Raw genomic sequence first — 20,498 nt, forward strand, 5'->3', positions numbered from 1 at the left:
ACTAGTTCACTACCAAACACCTCAGCACAGTATTTGGCATTAATCTGTAATCATGTCAACAAGGAACGATCATCTACAAACTAACCATCGATTCTCATCTGCTTGTCCTTTTCAGGGACAGCTATCCCAGGGCAAGAGGCGGGGTACACACAGTCATAACTATGGGAAATTTAGCGTTTCCAGTTAAGCTAACTCCACTATCTGCATGTCTTTGGACTGTGGGAGGAAGCCAGAGTACCCGGGGAGAACACGCAAACTCCACACAGAAAGACCGCGGCCTGATGGTGGAATTGAACTCAGGACCTTCCTGCTGTGAGGCAACAGTGCTAACCACAGCTGGCTCAGACTGCGTTGCTAACAGAATAATTTACAGCCTATATCAGCCCTGATAGCATATTCATCTTGTAGTACTGCAGTAGTTTGTGTGTGAAGGAGCTATCAGCTGATGATTCTGTGGTTTACAGGGACATCTAGTGGCCAAGTATGGAAATTACACAAAGGGAAACGATCAAAGATCTATAGAAACATCCACGTAAATCACAACTGACCACAAATCTTTATTTTTTGTTTGTTTGTTGTAACCATAAAAAGAAAACAATGGTTGCTGTTTGTTATTTAATCGTTTTTGTGTTCCCTTGGGGACACAAATAAACAGACACATAGAAACATAAAGGCGGATTGCTTAATGCAGCAGTATCCACACTGACAACACAGGCAGCGTTTGTCACTTTGTAACATCTGACGTTGGAAAGGAAAGAGAAGATAAAAATGTTCATATAAAGGAAATGAAAAAGGAGCATGCTCTCATGTTCCAGTCACATACACAGTCTACAGGTGTGTGTGTTTCTGTTGCTTGAACCAGCCAAAAAACACAACTGCTGCTCCATAAATGCCTGTTTTTAACTCGATCTGGTCCCAGATGCAGACACCGTCCTTTTCTCTCTTTCAGTAGAATTCAGTTTGTAATCACAAATCGTGACTTAGAACAGAGGTTCACACACATAACCATGAGAACATCGAGCACCTAAAGCATGGACACAGGAAGTGCCTGAGATTGTGGAGCAGCTACTAACCGGTACATGGCAAACTGCGATGACCACAAAGAAGTCTGCAGCATTTCAAACCACTCTCCCTCAATCTACATTTAAAGCTTCATCACTGTGGAGTATGAAATGCTGCTATTATTTTGAATAGGGTTCTAGTCTAGCACAGTCTAACATTTCTTCTTCATCTGGTCATATTACAATAAGAGAAACATAGAGAATAACCACAAGAATGGAGGTAAGCGCACAGCTACTACCCCTTACACTGTGGAGGACCAAACCTGCCAAAATAATAACTTAAACGAAAAGGTATGAAGTATCATGAAAAACATTAAGTAAAACATAGATCCTTATAATTGTTATAATAATCATAACTTTCCTTAATATTTAGCTTTGCATTCATTAAGGTATTTTTTAAACTTTATTCCCTTTCAATGTAAATTTTACTTCGCATTTCTGCACCAGTTTGCAGATGATGCGAATGAATTGACGATCGTTGGCAGCCACTGCTTCACTCAGGATATCGCTGAGATAAATGGCCTGTATTTGTATAGCTTTACTAGTCCCTCAGGACCCCAAAGCGCTTTACACATCCAGTCATCCACACAGTCACACACTGGTGATGGCAGCTACATTGTAGCCACAGCCACCCTGGGGCGCACTGACAGAGGCGAGGCTGCCGGACACTGGCGCCACCGGGCCCTCTGACCACCACCAGTAGGCAACGGATGAAGTGTCTCGCCCAAGGACACAACGACCGAGCTCGAACCGGCAACCTTCCGATTACAAGACGAACTCCCAACTCTTGAGCCACGATCGCCCCTATATACCCCCCCTAAATATCACTCCTGCAGTAATTTGCATAATGATGTAGAACAAAAAGACGCTTTGGGACACATTAACTCATTCTCTGAGTCTTTTATTTCTATATGGTTTTATATTTTGGCATTTCTGGTCCTCCATGCTATTGATAGCAGAATAAAGGTAATAGGAAATAAAATGTGGGCGGGCTGGGAAATCATTATTTGGTTGATCATCCTAAAAACACACACACACACATGATCCTGTGGATTTGAACGACAGCTTTTCTCTACACAAGTACAAATAAAACAACAAAAATCTGGAACTTATGAGACAAATTGATCAAAAGTTACAGCTGCTGCTACAAACGTGAGCGGAGCCCTGCAAACACCTTCTGTTTTTATATAAACAGAGCCGAGACACGTGAGCCCTCTCGTGTGGTATCTATGGCAACCACACGGAGCGTAGTAAACAAGTATTTTTTTTAACGCTTACATGCACACGTCACCACGTTTTGATTCTGAGGTGAGATTTGGAGCACGTTACCGTACGGTGTCGCTACAAGCACCAGTGTAGTTACTGATTACAGTTCACAAGTATCTTTGTTTACATTTCGTCCCTGCGCCGTCGTGTTAGCTCAGCACTGCAGCCGCTCATTGTTGGCAGTTCTTGTCTGGATGATGGATGACGCAGATTAAGGGTGTTAAGTCCGAAAGGGCAGCCAGCGCCCGAGCCCTTCAACGAGCCTCCGCACGTTCATGACATAAAAGTCGACATTGTGAGTGAAATCGGTGCAGATGTTGGAGTAAGTGTCCAGCAGGGTGCAGTAGAGCGCAGTCCCACCCACACTGATCACCACAGTAACGAGGCACAGCAACAGCAGGATCAGGCAGGAGTCTCCGCCCACCTCATCTGTAAGACAGGGACCAACGCTGTGTCAGATCCTCCGAGTTCACCATCATCAAACATGAAACATTTTAAATTCCTTTTCTATCTGAAACAAACTGCAGCAGCAGAAGAAGCTCTGACTGTACCGTGCTCGCTCCCGTCCTCCGGCTCACTGAACCGAACTTTGCGTTTGGAAGTTTGTTTATTAGTAGTATTGCTTGGGGGAGGTAACCCGTCCAGCGATGCTCTCCTCCTTTTCAGGATGGAAACCAGACCGTCTGGGGACGAGTTCTGGAGGAGACACAGAGACAGAACATAAAGAAGGAAGCACAGCAGCTTTGGGGAGTTTGCTCATGTTGACAAAAACAATGAAAAGATGATCGTCACGTTCTGTGCATGTTGGGATATTAAAGGAGGAAACCTTTAAACGCAGAGTTAGTTGGTATCAGTCCATTATTATTAGGATCACTTCTGATTCTGATGGATGTGCTAAAATAAAGAAGAACTCGCCAACAACAGGCAGTAACACCATTACTTTGTAACGCTGACCGTCTCGTCCAATGAGCTGGAGCGGTTTGTGAAGGCAAAATGCAAAACGATAATTAAACATTATGTGCACCAACACTGAAGTTCTCAGTACATCCTGTGATTGTAGAGCCTCCTTTAGCAGCATTAATGATTTTCTGCATGACTTTGTGGTCTCACACTGCTGTGGAGGAAATACGAACTTTGGTGCACTTTTCTGTGAGCATCCATTCATGCACAGCCTTTCAGTCAGGCTGACATTTGAACCTTGACTGGGCCAATCCAACATCTTGATTCTTTTGCTGCTGAGATTCATCGCTCTCAGCCTGCAATTCAAAGCCGGAACGATAAGCCCTTTTCCACCAGGCTTGACGGTTGCTGTGAGGTGTTTGTGCCAATCTGCTGTATTAGGTTTTTGCCAAACTGTGTGCTGCTGTGCGTTATGGACAAACATCTCCAGAGGACATCGTTCCAGAAGTCTTATAGTTTATTCAAAACCAGCTTAAGCTGTGCTGCCATGTTCTTTTATTTGAGAGAGTGTTTCTCCTTTCAAACAAACCAGACGCCATCAGACTTTTTCCAACTGTGCTGCCATGAACTTTAACATTTAACATGCTGGGACTGGAGAGTCCTGAGCTGTAGCTCTTGCGGGGTTTTGCCATTTCTCTGAGCACTGTACAGTCTGAACTCGGGGTGAATTTACTGAGACAACCACCTCTGATTAACAACAGTCTACAAAGTTTTCTAGTGAATAATCTTTTTCTCGCTGTAAAATTCAAAATGTTTGCAAATCGTCTTACAGGCCTTACAGCAGCAGTTGCTTCCTTGCTGCATTCGTAAAGGTGCAACAGATACACAAACCTGCTTTTTAAAAGTGACATGCTGATAAAACTTGACTCACCAAAACGGAAACATTAGCACTTTATACTGTAAAATGCTACAGAGAAAAGCCCAACAATCAGACGACCCCCTGTGAGCACGACGTTGGTGAAAGTGGAAAGAAAAACATTCATTCACATACATTTAACTTTTTTCACCAATGCCTGAGTCGAATTAGTCGTTTTAGTTTAATCAAAGCAGAAGCACTGTCATGGCATTCAAGCCTGTGATTATAAGCATCCACAGCTTTGGACGTGAACATTTTAAAATTTAGTTGTGATTTATGATTTTGTTAGTGGGAGAAGCAGACACACAGCTGCACACACAGAGGCAGACATTATTCTCCGTGTTGGCCTGAATAATGTGTTTCAGGAGGAAGTCACGATTGGGCAAGCTCAGTATTCGAAGGGTCAGAGGGAGGAACTGCGTTCAACATCTTTGCCCAGCACAGAGGGCCCATTTGCAGTGACAGTGAACAGTCAGCCTCATCGTGCCTTTATTTACTGTGTGAGGCCACATTGTTAGCGGCGCGCTCGATGTTCCACTGGTCACAGTTAACTCTACACAGACAGACTTTTTGCACACTCTGGGACACAAATACAGCCAGGATCAGACATTATGGGGAAAAACATATGGTTTGATAAACCTTTTGTCCTTGTTCTCATCTAAAAGAATTCACTCAAAACCACAAAAATTCCAATCTCATAATTATACTAGAGGAAAACTCGCCACGGTTGCCAGCAGTTACCCTCTCACAGACTTTATCCAAAAAGGGACAAAGCTCATTTGGAGCTTTACCTGCTACCATACTGTTTTTGTGGACCCAAAGGGACCACATTTCAACAGCAGTGGAGAAGTTATCAGCTCAGAAGCTTGGTTACCGAGCTGGACTGATAAAGGTGCACGAGATACTCATACCTGCTTAGCTACCTTTAATGCCAGGTAACTTATGTACAAAATACTGGAACTTTACTTACCAAGACAGAAACATTAGCATTATGTATCGTAAGCTAAAGATTCTTCAATAATACAGAGGTGATCCCAACAACTGGACATTTCCCTGTGAGCAAGCACTTGGCAACAGTGGGGAGGAAAAACTCCCTTTTATCAGGTAGAAACCTCTGGCAGACCCAGGCTCACAGAGGGGCGGGGCCATCAATGAGGCCATGTTATTCATCACAGCTTCATGAAAGATGCTTTAGAAAGCACCAACAACACAATCACAATGGAAAGCTCCATTTCACAGGCAGGAATCAGCTGAGGTGAACCTCAGCAGACAGGATTGGCTACGCTTTCCTGTGTCTGTCAGTGTCAGTAGTTACACCCCGCCATGCACACACACGTTTAACATTTGTTAAAAAAATCCACCCACTGATTGGCTGTAAGACAAACTGCAATTTTCTAACCACTTCAGGGCCAACATTCACCCAGCAATCGTCACAAATTGAAATCTATATAGGTTCACCTATTGGCTAAAATGAGTAACAATTTTTCCACCGGGGATTAAAAGTTCGACAGTGTTATATTTGTATAAAAGACAGAAAGCGCTGTGGAGCTCTCCGAGCCCGCCAACGTGCTGCCTGAGCTCATCGCAGCGTTTAGTCAAAGCATATAAATAATTTGTCCAAGTCACACAATGTTTGTCGTGACATTTTGGAGGGTTTTGAGTCAGATTTTTCATGTTTCTTCTAATCGGAAGGTTGCCGGTTCGAGCCCCGGCTCGGACAGTCTCGGTCGTCGTGTCCTTGGGCGAGACACTTCACCCGTTGCCTACTGGTGGTGGTCAGAGGGCCCGGCGGCGCCAGTGTCCGGCAGCCTCGCCTCTGTCAGTGCGCCCCAGGGTGGCTGTGGCTACAATGTAGCTGCCATCACCAGTGTGTGAATGGGTGGATGACTGGATGTGTAAAGCACTTCGGGGTCCTTAGGGACGAGTAAAGCACTTTACAAATACAGGCCATTTACCATGTAAGGAAGTACAAATATTGCTGATGAAAAGCATTCAAAACCGTGTGAAATTTGATAGAAAGGGATAGTTTCTAGTTAAATGAGCCATGATCCCGAAGCCATCAGTGCAAGGCCTGGATCCTGTGATTACATCCCCACCCCTGCAGGAACCAGGCCCCTTCAGCTCAGTGGTTCAGCCAGAACATGACGTCTTGGCTCAATAATCTAACACACTTGGCAGGGTGGACGTCCCAAGTGTGAGGCCACACCAGTGAACATGGGTGGAGGCTTTCTCAACAGAAAAATGATGAAGGTCTCATTCAGGGATGACGGATATGATCCGTGGGAGTGTCCAAGGAAGAACTGAGCTGCTCAGCATGTGGAAAGGATAAAGGAAACAAGCCAGGAAGGAAAAGGGAATAAATGAAAGGTGTTGGATGGAAAGTGAAAATATATTTGTGCCAATGCAGTACTGTGCAAAAGTCTTGAGCCAATCCTAATTTCTTTCTGTTTTGCTTTGAGCGTCAGACTTGTACTCGGGTCGCCGATGGGCTCAGCCTTTCATGGATAGTTGACATATTCGTCCAATCGCCCAACCCTAACTTGTACCTTGTTCCTCATTTTCAGAGGAATCTTCATCCTTGTTTTTGACCTAACACATACCAATGAATCATTCAAGCACAAAAAAGAGCCAGTGTTGTGTCTACAGACCAAAGACAACAGCAATGAACCAATTTTAAATGGTATCTTTAGACACTTTGTTACCAGCAGCTTTCCATAAAATGAGTTTTCCCCTTTCTTCAGTTGAGTCTATGAAAGATGCCTGATAGGTCCAAAGTGCTAGTTCTGCCCCAACGAGGTGATTCCCAAAGAGCTAGTAGCCCAAACGTGGCACGTGGTGTGCAGCGTGGCCCTCAAAGCTTGGAGGAAAGCAGCAGAGACAAAAACCCATCTGCAGCACATGAACAGAATCTGAAAGTCATGTCCTTAAAACAGGAATAAAATCCTGCTGGAATTGTGCAAACTCTGTCGTCTTCATCCCCATTTTCTTACAAAATATCAAGAAATAACCAGCAGCTCAAGACTTTTGTGCAGTACAGTATTAATTTAATATCTGACATGACAACATACTCATTTGTTGTCATTTCATATCCTCGAGTGGCGCTAACGCGGGTGTAAAGGCAGCTAAAGTGCAGTCCTACCCCCTCCTTGTGGGACAGTTTGGCCAGGTCCTTGTCTGATGCCTGAGGTACTCCTGTTGGCCACTCCACTTTCACCTCTTCCTCTTCTGGTGTCTCCTCACACTGCTCTTCTTCTTCTTCTTCTACTTCCTGCCCTTCCTCACATGTATCTCCGTCCTCCTCCTCACAGCCCGTCTGTGGTGATGAACGCTCTGACTCCAAAATCAAGCTGTGTTCCTTCACTTCCTCCTGGTGCGTAGTTTCTGACGTGTTGGCTGGAACAGAAATGGAAAAATCGTATGACTTACACTTTGCCACGATGCGCTCATTGTGCATTGTTTTGGTTGCATAGGTGAAAATCTAATTACCAACCGTCCCATTAGTTCACAAACACAAGGTTCACCTCAGCACCCAAAGGTGAACTCAGCAGGGTACGATATTACCACATTACTTTACTCACGCTACGATATTTTTCCCATTTTTTACATTTTGCAAAATGCTGAGTAATCCATCCGTCTGCTTCCACTTATCCTTTTCAGGGTCGCGGCGCTGGAGCCGATCCTGGCTGTCATAGGGCGAGAGGCGGGGGGCTAACACAGGGCTAACACACACATTCACACCTATGGGCATCCATTAGCCTATCCCCACTAAGTGCATGTCTTTGGACGGTGGGAGGAAGCCGGAGTACCCGGGGAGAACCACCCACGGGAGAACATGCAAACTCCCCGGCCGGATGATGGAACTGAACCTTCTTGCTGTGAGGCAACAGTGCTGACCACCGTGGAACTGTGCTGCCCCTATGCTGAGTAACAATATACATAATTATTTATTATTGTATATCTTATTACTCTGTCTCTCTTGCTGAGCATGTGTATGACAAAAGAATTTCCCTCAGGATAAATAAAGTTCTTCTTCTCTTACTACCTTTGTTCAACTGTAAAGTCAAACGTTGTCATATCTACAGTTAGCTCACTGCAGTTATTTCTGAATGTAAAATACACCAAACTGAAAGCTGCCATAAATGTTGCTGTCAGGCTGCTGAACACGCAGCATGGAGTACACACTTCTAAACACATCATCATCTGTGGTGATTCTTTGGTATCAGTTCTGAACAGAGACACGTGTTTACCTTCATCACGATGCGGCTGTAGTGTCGTGTTGAGCTTGTTCTGGTGATTGAAACATAGTCGACAACTTTAATGCAAAGTAAAGGTCTTAAATTGAGCCTGAACAGCCTGAACAGCCTGAACAGCCTGAACAGCCTGAACAGCCTGGCTGCTGGTCTGTCCTACCTGTTCCACACTGATGGATGGTCTGAGTGATTCCAAACACAGGCCAGGCAGGCAGCAGGAGAAAAGAGGAGGAGAGGACGTTAATATATTACTGAACCTATGAGAAAACAACTTTAGACATTTGTCAGGCTCTCATCTGTTCTTCAGTCAAACTACATCCTCCTGCTTGCAGAGACTCTGGCCTGCAGTAACATAGCAGCTGGATCAGAGCGTGACCACCAGCGTCCGGCGTGCAAACTCCTGCTGTCTGTCTGCATCGAGCGGAAATGAATCTACAGGGCAAATCTTTGGTGCCCTTCCTGCAATATTGATATTCATATTTACACTTATTCAAATTGGTTTTCATTCCTCCCTCTATCCTCACGCATCATCGATACCGTGGCTCAGTCTCAACTTCTTGATTTGTCCTCGTCAGAGAGACAAAGATAGCAGCAGATTGTTAAAGCAAAACTGGTGCTAAAAGCTTTCTGTGTGGCAGCGATGACGGCAAAAGGAGGGAATGAAAGCATTCACTTCAGACACTGAGCTGCTCGACTCGTCTGTGTATGAGCGGAGCCACATCACAGACACGCGACAGGCAGCAGAGCGTCCCACTGTGGTTTACCTGAGGTGAGTTCTGCACATCTGGCTCAGCGTCTCAAAGTGTTTCTCGCTCATGCCGTCTGTCTCAGGAGGCAAGCTGCTGCCGCTGTCCTTCTCCCTCTCTTGGCTCTCTGCGAACACATAAGTGTAACAATCACACGCAGTTTCATTTTGCCACAAGAATATGTTGTGTGTGTTTTTTAGGACTGATAAGATGCCAAACCCCAGTTCTCCTGCAGGACTGTGAGGTTGGAGAGCAGGCGTTCATGGTAGAGCTTCTCCAGCTGTAAGAACTGGATGGCCCACTGGTCTGGCAGCACGACCAGTTAAAGACACAACACACACTGGCTCCTAAAATAACATCAATAACATAAGGCCATAACACAAAAAGCAGAGTGTATTTAAGGAGGTCTGTAAGACGACCTGTGTCCCTGACAGCCATCAGTTAAAAATACTTTCACCAAACCATCTTTGCTAATACGTCAAATTTGTAACAACTACATGTTAATTACTAGGAAATTGAATTGTCGGCTGTTTTATGAAGTGAATAGTCCTGACATGCTCGAAGTTATTTGGACAATATAAACGACGCACTGCAAAGTGAAGGGCATCGATAAGCTTAGAGTCTGAAGGGCAGGTAGAACAATTAGCAACTTTGGGATTTATGTCATTTGGTGTAACAACATCAGCTGAATATGAAACACCGTGACAGAGAAAGCTACTGCCAGCTACCACTGAGGGTTAAACTACCCGTCAGCCGAGACAAACGTGACACATGACTTTAAAAAAGCAAGAATCGATGTTTTCATACTCTACAGTCACGTCAGTTTTTTTAGCCGTGACGTGTTCACGATCCAAACCTCCCTTTGTTGCTTCTGCTGTGCTTTCTCTGCAGGACGTGTTTCTCTTTGCCTCACAGACTTCGTCCTTTTCTGATCAATCAGGACCTCTGTCTGTCTCCTCACACATAAACTCATTACGTACACACCACACTCCTTACAGCGAGACAGCCCATAGCTGTCACCACAGCAACAGCACAAACAGCAGGAGGAAACACTGCGAGCCCCTTGGGCCTCAAGCCAAAACATGGGGAACACCCATCGCCTGAGAGACACAGAAAACCGCATTAAGTCCACAAAGAGAAAGACGAACCCTTACTGAGGTTTTCTGCCCTCCACCTTTCAATTATAACAGCGTTTGCTCAGCAGTGTTACCTTTGACCCTGTACGCCGCCCAGCCCCAAAGTTAAGGGAGCTAATGTAAACATGAGGTGAGGGTCCGTGCTGCACATGCTCCTACACCCTTTTTCATTATAATGCCTGCCGTCTAGCTCAGTTATGATTCAGTTACAAAACACCAGTGACTGAGTGCAAGTGTCACAATGAGATATGAGCTGCCCTTGGAAGGATACAGTCCTGTTTGAGTGAGTAGGCCTCTGCAATCTAAAAGAAGAGACAGGAAAAAAGACGCTTCATTAGACACGTCATCATCCATCTGTGAAGCAGAGCTTCAGCTACTCTTACTCTACATTTGGGGCTGAATGTATGTTTCTGTTTGAGTCGCACTAAATCCTTTCAAAGACGAGGGTCACATGATCTCCTCTACCAGGAACCGCCGCCACGGAGACGACCTGAGAAACACACAGTCACGTGCAGCAGCTTACGGCCGGTGGTGGCGTACCTGCCTCACAGATGCCTTTAAGATTAGAAACAAACGAGCAGCATAAATCACACAGACCATCCTGGAAAAAGGATCATCTAGTGAAGAGACAGCAGTTCAGTATCTGGCCAGATGTGAAGCCTTTTCCTCGTCCATCCCTCCTGTTCATCAGTTCCAACATCCGGAGTGCCAGAAAGTGTTTGTTGGGTCTTTTGAAGATGACATTTTGATAAAAAAGATGTGGTAGCTTCATCATTTTTATGACTTTTATGAAGCTCTGTATTTACAGCCGTCCCGATGATGTTGGCAGTGATATGCAGGTAAAGAGCTTGCATGTGTCAGCATTCCTGTGAACTTGTTGCAATAAGCAGCAGGAACGTCATGCCCGACACACAAACAGTCCCGACAGTGAGAGACCCCACCCTTTAAACACAGCTGCTCTACTGCGTATCCACTGTAATCTACTAAAACCCAGCAGATTCTCATATTAAACATGAATTCATTATTTTTCAAGGATCTGTGTATGAGAGCAGAAACATTTCTATCCCACAAAATCCAAATAATTCCAACATTTTCTTATTAGCTGTGTGAGTTCTTTTGGGTATCTTTACTTTTAGACAAATATATTTAATGACACATTCAGTGCTCTGAAACAGCAGGTAGCAGCATTTACGACACGTTTCTGCTAAAGGTGTATTTCCTGCCTCTGTGGCGTCCCTCACAACAACAGAAATTCCTTGTATTTTCAGCGGACTTGCCGAAACAACTTGAATCTACACGTCAGCTGATTCTGCCCCGGCTCTCCTTTCCATTATGAGAATTTCGAGCAAAACAGCTTCCCCTTTGTTTCAGCTGCAGCCGGCTGCAAAGCAAACGAGTGCAGTAGCTGAAACAAATGAACCGTGTTGTGAGTGCTGTTAGGGAACAGTGACAGGAAAAGTGCTGCACGAGGATCCTTTTAAAGCGAACACAGGGCTGAAACCTCTCTTCTAATTAGCATGTGTGCTGAACACAGATGGGGGGGGGCTGCCAGGTCACTGCAGAACACTTTCAAATAGCTGACCCTTTAAACAATAAACAGACGGTGCAACCAGGGCTCAGTGAGGGACGTGCTGTGGATGTAAGCGCACTCTCGCACACAGACTAAATAAAGACACTGAGAAGTCCCTCTGGAATATTCTTCACAGGTGCTCTCAAACCATCACACACACCTGGTGCAAGGAGTGTGGCAGCAGCGTGTAGTCGTTGTTTTCTCCGAGGGATTGCAGGGAGGCCAGCAGCTCTGGGGTGGGGCCCTGCGATTCATCTCTGGAGACACTTTCTAAAAACATGAAGCACAGACATGATATGAAAAATGATCAAATCAGTAAGATTTCAGTGTTTTCTCAACATTTTAGTGTGACCGGTCAGCTGCAGAAAGGCACAAAAACCTGTTGTCTGGATTATTAGCAGTTTCTGTCTGTAAACCAGTTCTTGAATGCCTTCTGTGGCCGTGGAGAAGCTTTCTCAAGTGGCCTCATCCTGTGATGTCACCACTATGCCATCAGGTTTAGGTCTCTGTCGGAAACCTGATGACAGAAAACCTACGATCCAAAAGAATCTGGAAGTCCACCAGGAGGAGGGCGCCTAACAAAGAGACAGTCCACTCTGGTGTGTAAGCGACAACAGCTACACTCAGACAGTTTTCACTTTTAAGAGTCAGATGACAGAGTAGTGAATAGTACGTATAACAAACTGAAGAGTGCAGACACGGGGAATCGTGTCTACAGTCTGTATGCTAATCATTAATCACAGTCCTTCATACGACGGTGGGATCAGTCTCCCAAGCAGCATGAAAAATATTTTTTCCAACACACAACCTGTGTGTACAGTGTGCACGTGTATTACCTGTGCAGCATTCACAGAGAAGTGCCCGCGCTTACACGAACCTGTGAATCTGTTCTAAAATGCTTCTTAGCATGCTCAAACAGCATGTGAGAAGATGCATGTGTCACAGTGCAACATAGCAGCGACCCAGAGCTCAGGACTGTGGGGAAGCATCAACTTTTTCGCTGTCGCAGTCTTGGTGTTTTTTGGACTGCACGTCACTCAAACTGTGAAGTCATGTGATCAGTGGGACAGTACACAGTGAGGCGAGGCGACCCTGGTGCTACATATAACAGACAATCAATGCAGGACTGCATAAAGTGCAGTTTGTGCAAAAACTGTGAAAAAGCAAAAACAAGACTGATAGAAACACAACAGCAAAACACTGAGCATGTGCAGAAAGTACGTTGCTGTGTGACCCTAAACAGGCACACACACACGCACACACACACACGCACACACACACACGCACACACACACACGCACGCACACACACACACGCACACACGCACACACGCACACGCACGCACACACACACGCACACACGCACACACGCACACGCACGCACACACACGCACACACACACGCACACACTCACACGCACACGCACGCACACACACGCACACACACACGCACACACTCACACGCACACACACACGCACACACACACGCACACACACGCGCACACACACACGCACACACACGCGCACACACACACGCACGCTGTAGAATAAGGAGGGGATGTTTTTCTCATTATCATTTAATATTTTAATATGCCATTATTAGTTCATTAGAAGTATATAACCAGCTTTGCATTAAGCATAAATTGAAGTTTTTGATCTTACATTATTCTTTGCATTACAGTGATGGTGATAACTTTAGTTTGATCTAACACACACACACACACACACACACACGCACGCACACGCACACACGCACACACACACACGCACGCACACACACACACGCACACACACACACGCACACACACACACACACACACCCATTTGAAAGAATGCAGGTTCAAAGTAGTTCAGACATCACAGCTGTCTCCATCTTTTATTTGAGAGCTAGCTTAGCTCCAGCATTTTTATTTGTTTATTTTTGCTAGCAAAAGAGAAACAAGGTAAACGTGTCAGACGCTCAGTTACTAATGTGTATCCAAAAGAGTGAAGTTTGAATACTTATAGTTCACAGTGCAGGCGCAGTTTACAGGCTGGAAGTTTGTATGTAAGTCTCCTGGTAGTGAACACACAGTAAGTATACTGTAAGTGTGTGTGTGTGTGTGTGTGTGTGTGTGTGCGTCGCGTCCTCAGAGAATACTTTAGAGCCTAAAGCCACCTGACAAACGGTCACAGACAGCCTGCTCGATGCTGTGAACTACAATTAGTCAGGACGATCAGCTGCAGCTGTTCAGCACGTTACAAGCTCAGCTTTGTGGCGATCACCTCAAGCTTCACCTTTTCTGCTGCAGCATAACAGTGTGTGGGAAGTCAGGGTCTGCCAACACACGACAGACTTTAAACTGTGCTGAACAGCTCTTAGTCAGCAGTCCTCTGCAGGTCTGTGGGTCTCACTCTGCTTTATTTGAACATGACAAAGTGTTTCGATCACATATTTGAGCAACACATTTTAAATGCCTACACTCGCTGACATGAACAGAATGATAACATCTGTTCAGTGCTCAAACTTTAAAAAGCCACGCGGCTTTTGTGAACGACATTATAAGAGGATGGAGACAAAAGCCTTTTACCCGTGGCACTGCTGATGAGTTCCCCTTCGTCTGGTTGTGTGGCCTCGGCTTCAGGGCCTTTGGGCAGGTTGGTGTTTTTGTTACCCATCTCCTCTGTCGCTGCAGGAGTCCTCTCGTGGGCCGTGGCTGGGCCTTTTCCCCTGCACCCTCACTGAAAAACGATTAACTGTGTCTAATGTTGATCAGCGTTCTTCCACGTTGGTATCCCACTAACCTCTGGTAAAGAGTCAAGAGCACCTGAGGCCATAGCAGTGGTTTGGGATCACTCTCGAGGGAGCATGAGATTTAATCCTGCATCACGTCTCCTGGCCGAGAATGGCGCGGTTTGAAATGTCCACCACAGTGAAAGCAGACGGGGCTGTGAAGGATGTAGGTCCCTGCCTTTGCAGGCTTCTTGCAGTCCTCCAATCCCGTGGGCTTTATTTGTCCCTTTTCTCTCTGACACAGAATTCCCTGGAGCCTCCTTCCCAGATCCCCGTCAAGCTGTCAAAGAATTAGGAAGAATAAGGAGAATTTTAGAAAAAAAATGTAAACATCACACTTGCCTTGCATATTTAATAGCAAACCAGAGAAAAAGAGACTTACATATAAGCACTACAGCTGCTTAAACAGCAGCTCTGTCATGCACTAACTGTGTTTGTGTCTAAACCACGACAGATAACAAAGGGGGGGCTCAGAGCTGCGCTGTGAATGACCAAAGACGTACTCTGTACACTATTACTATTTTAGACTCACTTCTTCTTACAGAAAGTGCAGTTTGGGAAGTGGGGCTCATTTCTGCAGGCGACATGTTGTATGCAGTGGGAAAGTCCTGCCCGGTGGACCAACCAAAGCAGCGTAATGTCACGCCATCAGCAGGCTTAACGATGGTGATTTGGCACAGGTGTCCGTGGCCGCGCAGCCCCTGTAGGTGTAAAGTGTTGGTCCTGCAATACTTTTGTCCATATAGTACAGAATACAATAGGAATAATACTACAAACTGACACAAATATTCCTTTCAAATTTATGTCACAGCTGATAATATGTGTCATTTACAGCTCCATATTTTCACTCCTGGTGTGGCTTTGCATGTGTCAGTTTTTACACTGTGCACGCTCTGAAACCAGCTGCTCTAGCTCCTTTACCCTCCCTCTAAGCCCCCTTTCTTGTGACTGGCTGCCCCTCAAAAAGCTTTCGTAGCAAGTGGGTGGGGCTTCTGGGCTCAGAATCCAAGCTGCGTGCCTGAGATGGCCATATCGGGTATCTGCTTTCAGTAACATCATACAGAGCCAAGAGTTGATTTGCTGATAATTGATGCAAGTGCTTGACAGAAAATCTGGATCTCTTTGAAATCCTTTTGTTTTTCCTCATCAGATTGTCTTTGCATAAGAGTGGGAAATGTGAGGTGCAAGCATTTACAGGCCTTAAGTATTAGCAAGGGTAGCAACACCTGACCCGAGGGCTTCTTACACCATGTTCACCATGATTTACCTGTGACCTTTTCCACAGTCACTCACCTGTCCTGTCACTGTAATTCCTATTAGGAGAAACCAAATGCTGTATTGTAAAGTTGAGGTGGGAATTCTCTTGTTAATGGATTCATGCTTTTATTTTTTTAATTTAACTGGTGCTTGAAAATAAACTGCAGAGAATGGATGTTCTGACATTTTACATTTGAATCATTTTCTTGGAGTTCTGAGGCGTGCCACAGTTAGCTTAGCATAGATTAGCAAGACTAGAAATAACAGGAAACAACCCAAATGCACTCAAGAGACAATCCAGGACTTCACCTGCTGTGTAATGTCACTTATATCTGTTTTCCCTACAAAGCAGTGCTAGAGCCCAAACTAGAACCAGTCATATTTGCCAGAAGAAAAACAAAAAGACTTTTCTAATGCCAGAAAAATAACGGTGGTCACCAAATAGGAACCTGGCTAATCGCTGGCTGTGGAAATTCAACAAGGATCAGCAGATCCAGACCACATATTGTAACACCTATGTCCAAAAATCAGTCAACAAACTTATCAAAATGTGGTTTGAATCTGAAAAGACTTCAGGGCAGAGAAGAGGTACAGTCGTGTGAAAGTAAAAGTTTTCACAGGCCTTGCTGAAATACTGAGTTTCTTTGCTAATCTGGACCATTCAGGTTAACCCCAAAGCCTCAAAACTGCATGCCAGGCTCTCTCTAAAAGTTAAAGTTCATGATAAAACACTTCACACTGGTATTAGATCAAAGTGCAGTCCGGCTCTAGATGATCTCTTCAGCATAACACAGTGATGTTTCGGATATAGTTGTTTCTCCCACTTCTGTGGAGAGCTTCGGCTAATTTTGGAAGGAACTCATTTCAAACCTAAGAATTTATAAAAGGTCCCTATAAAGCTTAACACCAAACTGATCTTTCAGTTGATCTTTCCGAGTTAACTTCAATAATTACTTCCTCCAAACCATCAACGTGTCTTTTAGACCCCATTCCTACAAAACTGCTCAAAGAAGTCCTGCCATTAATTAATGCTTCGATCTTAAATATGATCAACCTATCTCTAATAATCAGCTATGTACCACAGGCCTTCAAGCTGGCTGTAGTTAAACCTTTACTCAAAAAGCATCTCTAGACCCAGCAGTCTTAGCTAATTATAGGCCAATCTCCAACCTTCCTTTATATCAAACATCCTTGAAAGAGTAGTTGTCAAACAGCTAACAGATCATCTGCAGAGGCTTATTTGAAGAGTTTCAGTCAGGTTTCAGAGCTCAGCACAGCACAGAAACAGCTTTAGTGAAGGTTACAAATGATCTTCTTATGGCCTCTGACAGTGGACTCATCTCTGTGCTTGTCCTGCTAGACCTCACTGCAGCGTTCGATACTGTCGACCATAATATCCTATTAGAGCGATTAGAACATGCTGTAGGTATTACAGGTACTGCACTGCAGTGGTTTGTATCATATCTATCTAATAGACTCCAGTTTGTGCATGTAAATGGAGAGTCCTCTTCACACACTGAGGTTAATTATGGAGTTCCACAGGGTTCAATGCTAGGACCAATTCTGTTTACATTATACATGCTTCCCTTATGCTGGGCTCACACTGTGCGATTTTTGGCCCATTTTGAGCTGATTTTTGAGTCGTGCAACCGTTTTGGCGATCGGCCCGATTTTGGCCTTCATCGTGCATTGTGTAGTATACGTGGGGTAACAAGAAGCGATTGACACCTCACGACCAGCTCCCGATCATCAATCGCTTGGTCGTGAGGATTTCAAATCCTCGCGACCGTCGTGAGGGTGTCACCGCAGTTTGTCACACTGCGCATACGCAAACACAAATGTCAGCGAAAAAGACGGCGCAGCACGACAGTGCAGCGTGTGATCTGGACACAAGCGATGGAGGCACAACTTGTAGAACTTTGGAAAGCTCATCCGAGCCTTTTCGATGTGGCCTCACAAAATTATCACGACCACAACAGCCGTGAAAATAGTTGGATCTACATCGCTGCTCAATCACAGCTGATCAATGTTTTTCATTAGCAATTTAGCAAAGTTGATGGTGGTGGTGTGTCTGTGTGAGTGAAAGACAGAGAGGGAGAGCGAGCGACAGAATTTCTGTTATAACCTTCATTTTATGGACGCACAGTGTGACTCAGGTCGCATCAGAGCATCGGGCCGTATAGTGTGAGACCCTGCATCGTGACCTATGAACTTCTAACCCCTGCGAGTCAATCGTGCAGTTTGAGCAGGAGCTGAATCGCACGACTGAAAAAAATCGCACAGTGTCTGCCCAGCTTTAGGCAGCATCATTAGAAGACATAGCATACATTTACACTGCTATGCTGATGACACCCAGCTCTATCTGTCCATCTGTGAGTTTTTCCTTTCCAGTCACCTTTCTCACTCACTATGTATTAACAGACCTCTCTGCATTGGATCATATCTGTTATTAACCTCTGTCTCTCTTCCACAGCATGTCTTTATCCTGTCTTCCTTCTCTCACACCAACCAATCACAGCAGATGGCCCCGCCCCTCCCTGAGCCTGGGTCTGCTGGAGGTTTCTTCCTGTTAAAAGGGAGTTTTTCCTTCCCACTGTCGCCAAAGTGCTGCTCATAGGGGGTCATGTGATTGTTGGGCTTTTCTCTGTATCTATTATTGTAGGGTCTACTGTACAATATAAAGCGCCTTGAGGCGACTGGTGTTGTGATTTGGCGCTGTATAAATAAAACTGAATTGAATTCAAACAATACATCTTTATGTTTTCTCTGTAGCTAAGTTCCATTTCTGGGTAAAGCTTGTTTTTAAGTGTGAACCTGTCGATCCTGAACCACAGACTCTGCGTTGGGACTTCCCATGATGCACTGAACATATCTCCTCCAGCATTTACATGGCTGTCCCTTGATGAGCCTGGTTCTGTCAGAGACCTCTACCTGTAAAAATGGAGCTCTTCCTTCCCACTGTTGACAAGTGCTAGTTTATCCGAGGGTGTGCCCTCCAATGCTGTCATAGGTCACAATAGTCGGTGCCATAATAAATTGCGTAAAAACAAACGCACCTATGCTCCTACGTTTAGACTTCTCTGACATAATTAAGAACAGCTCAGGCTCAGGTGAGCAGCAGCACACTAACAAAGGGAAAGGTGGCCGTTTACGTAATCCTGACAAAGTTACGCAGTTGTCGCTGGACACGCGCGCGTTCAGCTTGGACTCTGTCAGATGTTTGACTTCCGGTGTCGCGCGGCAAGTGGGTGGCGGCGAATGCCTCCCTGTGCACGTGCCTCTGACGTTTACGTGCACATCGCTCATTAAACGTATTTTCGTGCTTTTTTTTTATCGCACATCACCAGAGCTTTAACGTGGGAAGACTAAGGTTAAAGCAAAACACGCTAGCGTCGCCGTGTCCGCGTGTAAAGTCAGCTACCGAGTTTATTGCGCTTCTCCCCGTAGTTTCACATCGCCGCAGAAAGCGTTTGTTCACACTTGCTGCCCTGCCCGTCTTTAATCTGGTTTAAAATGACTACACTGAGCCTGCTGACGTTCATGCCACACTGACACCGCAGCACAGGATGGAGAGGTGTACTCACCGCTGGATGGAGCCTCTCTGTGTTTGTCTCCACATGAAGCAGCGTCGCGGTGTTTTCCTCCTCACTCTCTCTTCTCACACTCTCTCATGCTTCTTGTTTACTGTCTTATCCGGGGATTTTCACCTTCCCCTCACTGCAAAACATGCATCGCTTCATGACAACTTTATATATTTATTTAAGCGCGTGGTGGAGGCTGCCATCTCCTGGCAGATGTGTGGCACTGGCTCCCGGCTGGGTGTCCGCGGTTATGTAACGCGACATAAAGCGGTCAGACGATGCCACGTAAAGCAGATAAAGCGTGCTGTGGATTAGAGTGGGAATGGTTTCAAATGTGTGCGTCAATTTGTGTTGTGTTGTCACTCTTACTTACATTTATCAGACCGATGATGTTTTCTCCGTCCTCCTCCTGTGCCGTCAGTGATCTCATTGAACACCCTGAGAGACAGACCGTCGCTGTGTTTTTAAGAGAAGACCAATTAGATTTAGCCCTTTAGGCACAGATGTGTTGTAAATGTAAACTGTTATATTTAAATTACATATAGTAATGGGTCTTTGATATACAAAAACTGTAAGTATTATTACCATCCTGAATACTACAGAGCTGCCACCAAAGCTGGAGCAGGAGAGAGCTCGCAAGTGTTTGTGTGTTATGGAGGCAAATTTAAATTCATGTCTGCAGACTGTTCGACATCTGGGTCCCGTTCAGCAAAGAAGCAAAAATGGGAAGGAAAGAGACATGGCAGCCAGCATGTGGATAAAATGTCATCCTCGTAACCTCAAGCCACATCTCATGAACTGAGTCAGGGCTCTAACAGTTGAAAACGTATCGGGTTATTTATCCCCAACACTGTCGCTGTCACTGTCACTTATCAGGTCAGACGTGCGAGTCTCCTGTCGGACAGCAGACGAGGCGCCAGCTAAACAACAACATCAGCTGGTTATAAAGTTCTGTACACTAATGTTAGGCTTGGTGTCCAGAAATCACACGTTCTCCCTGATAAACATTTAGATTACGTTCTTACATGATTTGAGAGTTTATTC

The 20,498-nt window shown here is 45.2% G+C and overlaps 1 protein-coding gene across 3 annotated transcripts; it reads right to left on the reverse strand.

Annotated features, from left to right (window-relative positions):
- Nucleotides 1–537: 537 nt before the first annotated feature.
- On the reverse strand, nucleotides 538–19,949 carry cnstb (consortin, connexin sorting protein b). Of its 3 annotated transcripts, none has more exons than XM_026142592.2 (11): nucleotides 19,828–19,949; nucleotides 14,414–14,896; nucleotides 12,006–12,115; nucleotides 10,547–10,577; nucleotides 9,359–9,445; nucleotides 9,158–9,266; nucleotides 8,554–8,575; nucleotides 8,391–8,430; nucleotides 7,283–7,536; nucleotides 2,879–3,023; nucleotides 538–2,756 (listed from the first exon to the last, which is right to left on the reverse strand). In XM_026142592.2, the coding sequence occupies exons 2-11, from the start codon at nucleotides 14,499–14,501 to the stop codon at nucleotides 2,548–2,550; spliced, it is 1,095 nt and encodes a 364-aa protein (XP_025998377.2). In that variant the 5' UTR covers nucleotides 14,502–14,896; nucleotides 19,828–19,949; the 3' UTR covers nucleotides 538–2,547. The 3 variants fall into 3 exon arrangements, with proteins under 3 accessions (XP_025998377.2, XP_025998375.2, XP_025998378.2); XM_026142590.2 differs by lacking the exon at nucleotides 19,828–19,949 and adding an exon at nucleotides 19,458–19,618; XM_026142593.2 differs by lacking the exon at nucleotides 19,828–19,949 and adding an exon at nucleotides 15,149–15,283.
- Nucleotides 19,950–20,498: the final 549 nt, after the last annotated feature.

The sequence above is a fragment of the Astatotilapia calliptera genome, chromosome 15 (assembly GCF_964374335.1).
Source record: "Astatotilapia calliptera chromosome 15, fAstCal68.1, whole genome shotgun sequence".
In the NCBI taxonomy this organism is placed as follows: Eukaryota; Metazoa; Chordata; class Actinopteri; order Cichliformes; family Cichlidae; genus Astatotilapia; species Astatotilapia calliptera.

What these genes read in the sequence shown, in the direction of transcription:
- cnstb (XM_026142592.2), bottom strand. Translation starts at nt 14,501, where the DNA reads ATGGGTAACAAAAACACCAACCTGCCCAAAGGCCCTGAAGCCGAGGCC. An exon ending in ACTCATCAGCAGTGCCACGG is followed by an intron (nt 12,116 to 14,413) that starts GTAAAAGGCTTT and finishes TCATGTTTTTAG; the next exon opens with AAAGTGTCTCCAGAGATGAA. An exon ending in CATCCATCAGTGTGGAACAG is followed by an intron (nt 8,431 to 8,553) that starts GTAGGACAGACC and finishes TTCAATCACCAG; the next exon opens with AACAAGCTCAACACGACACT.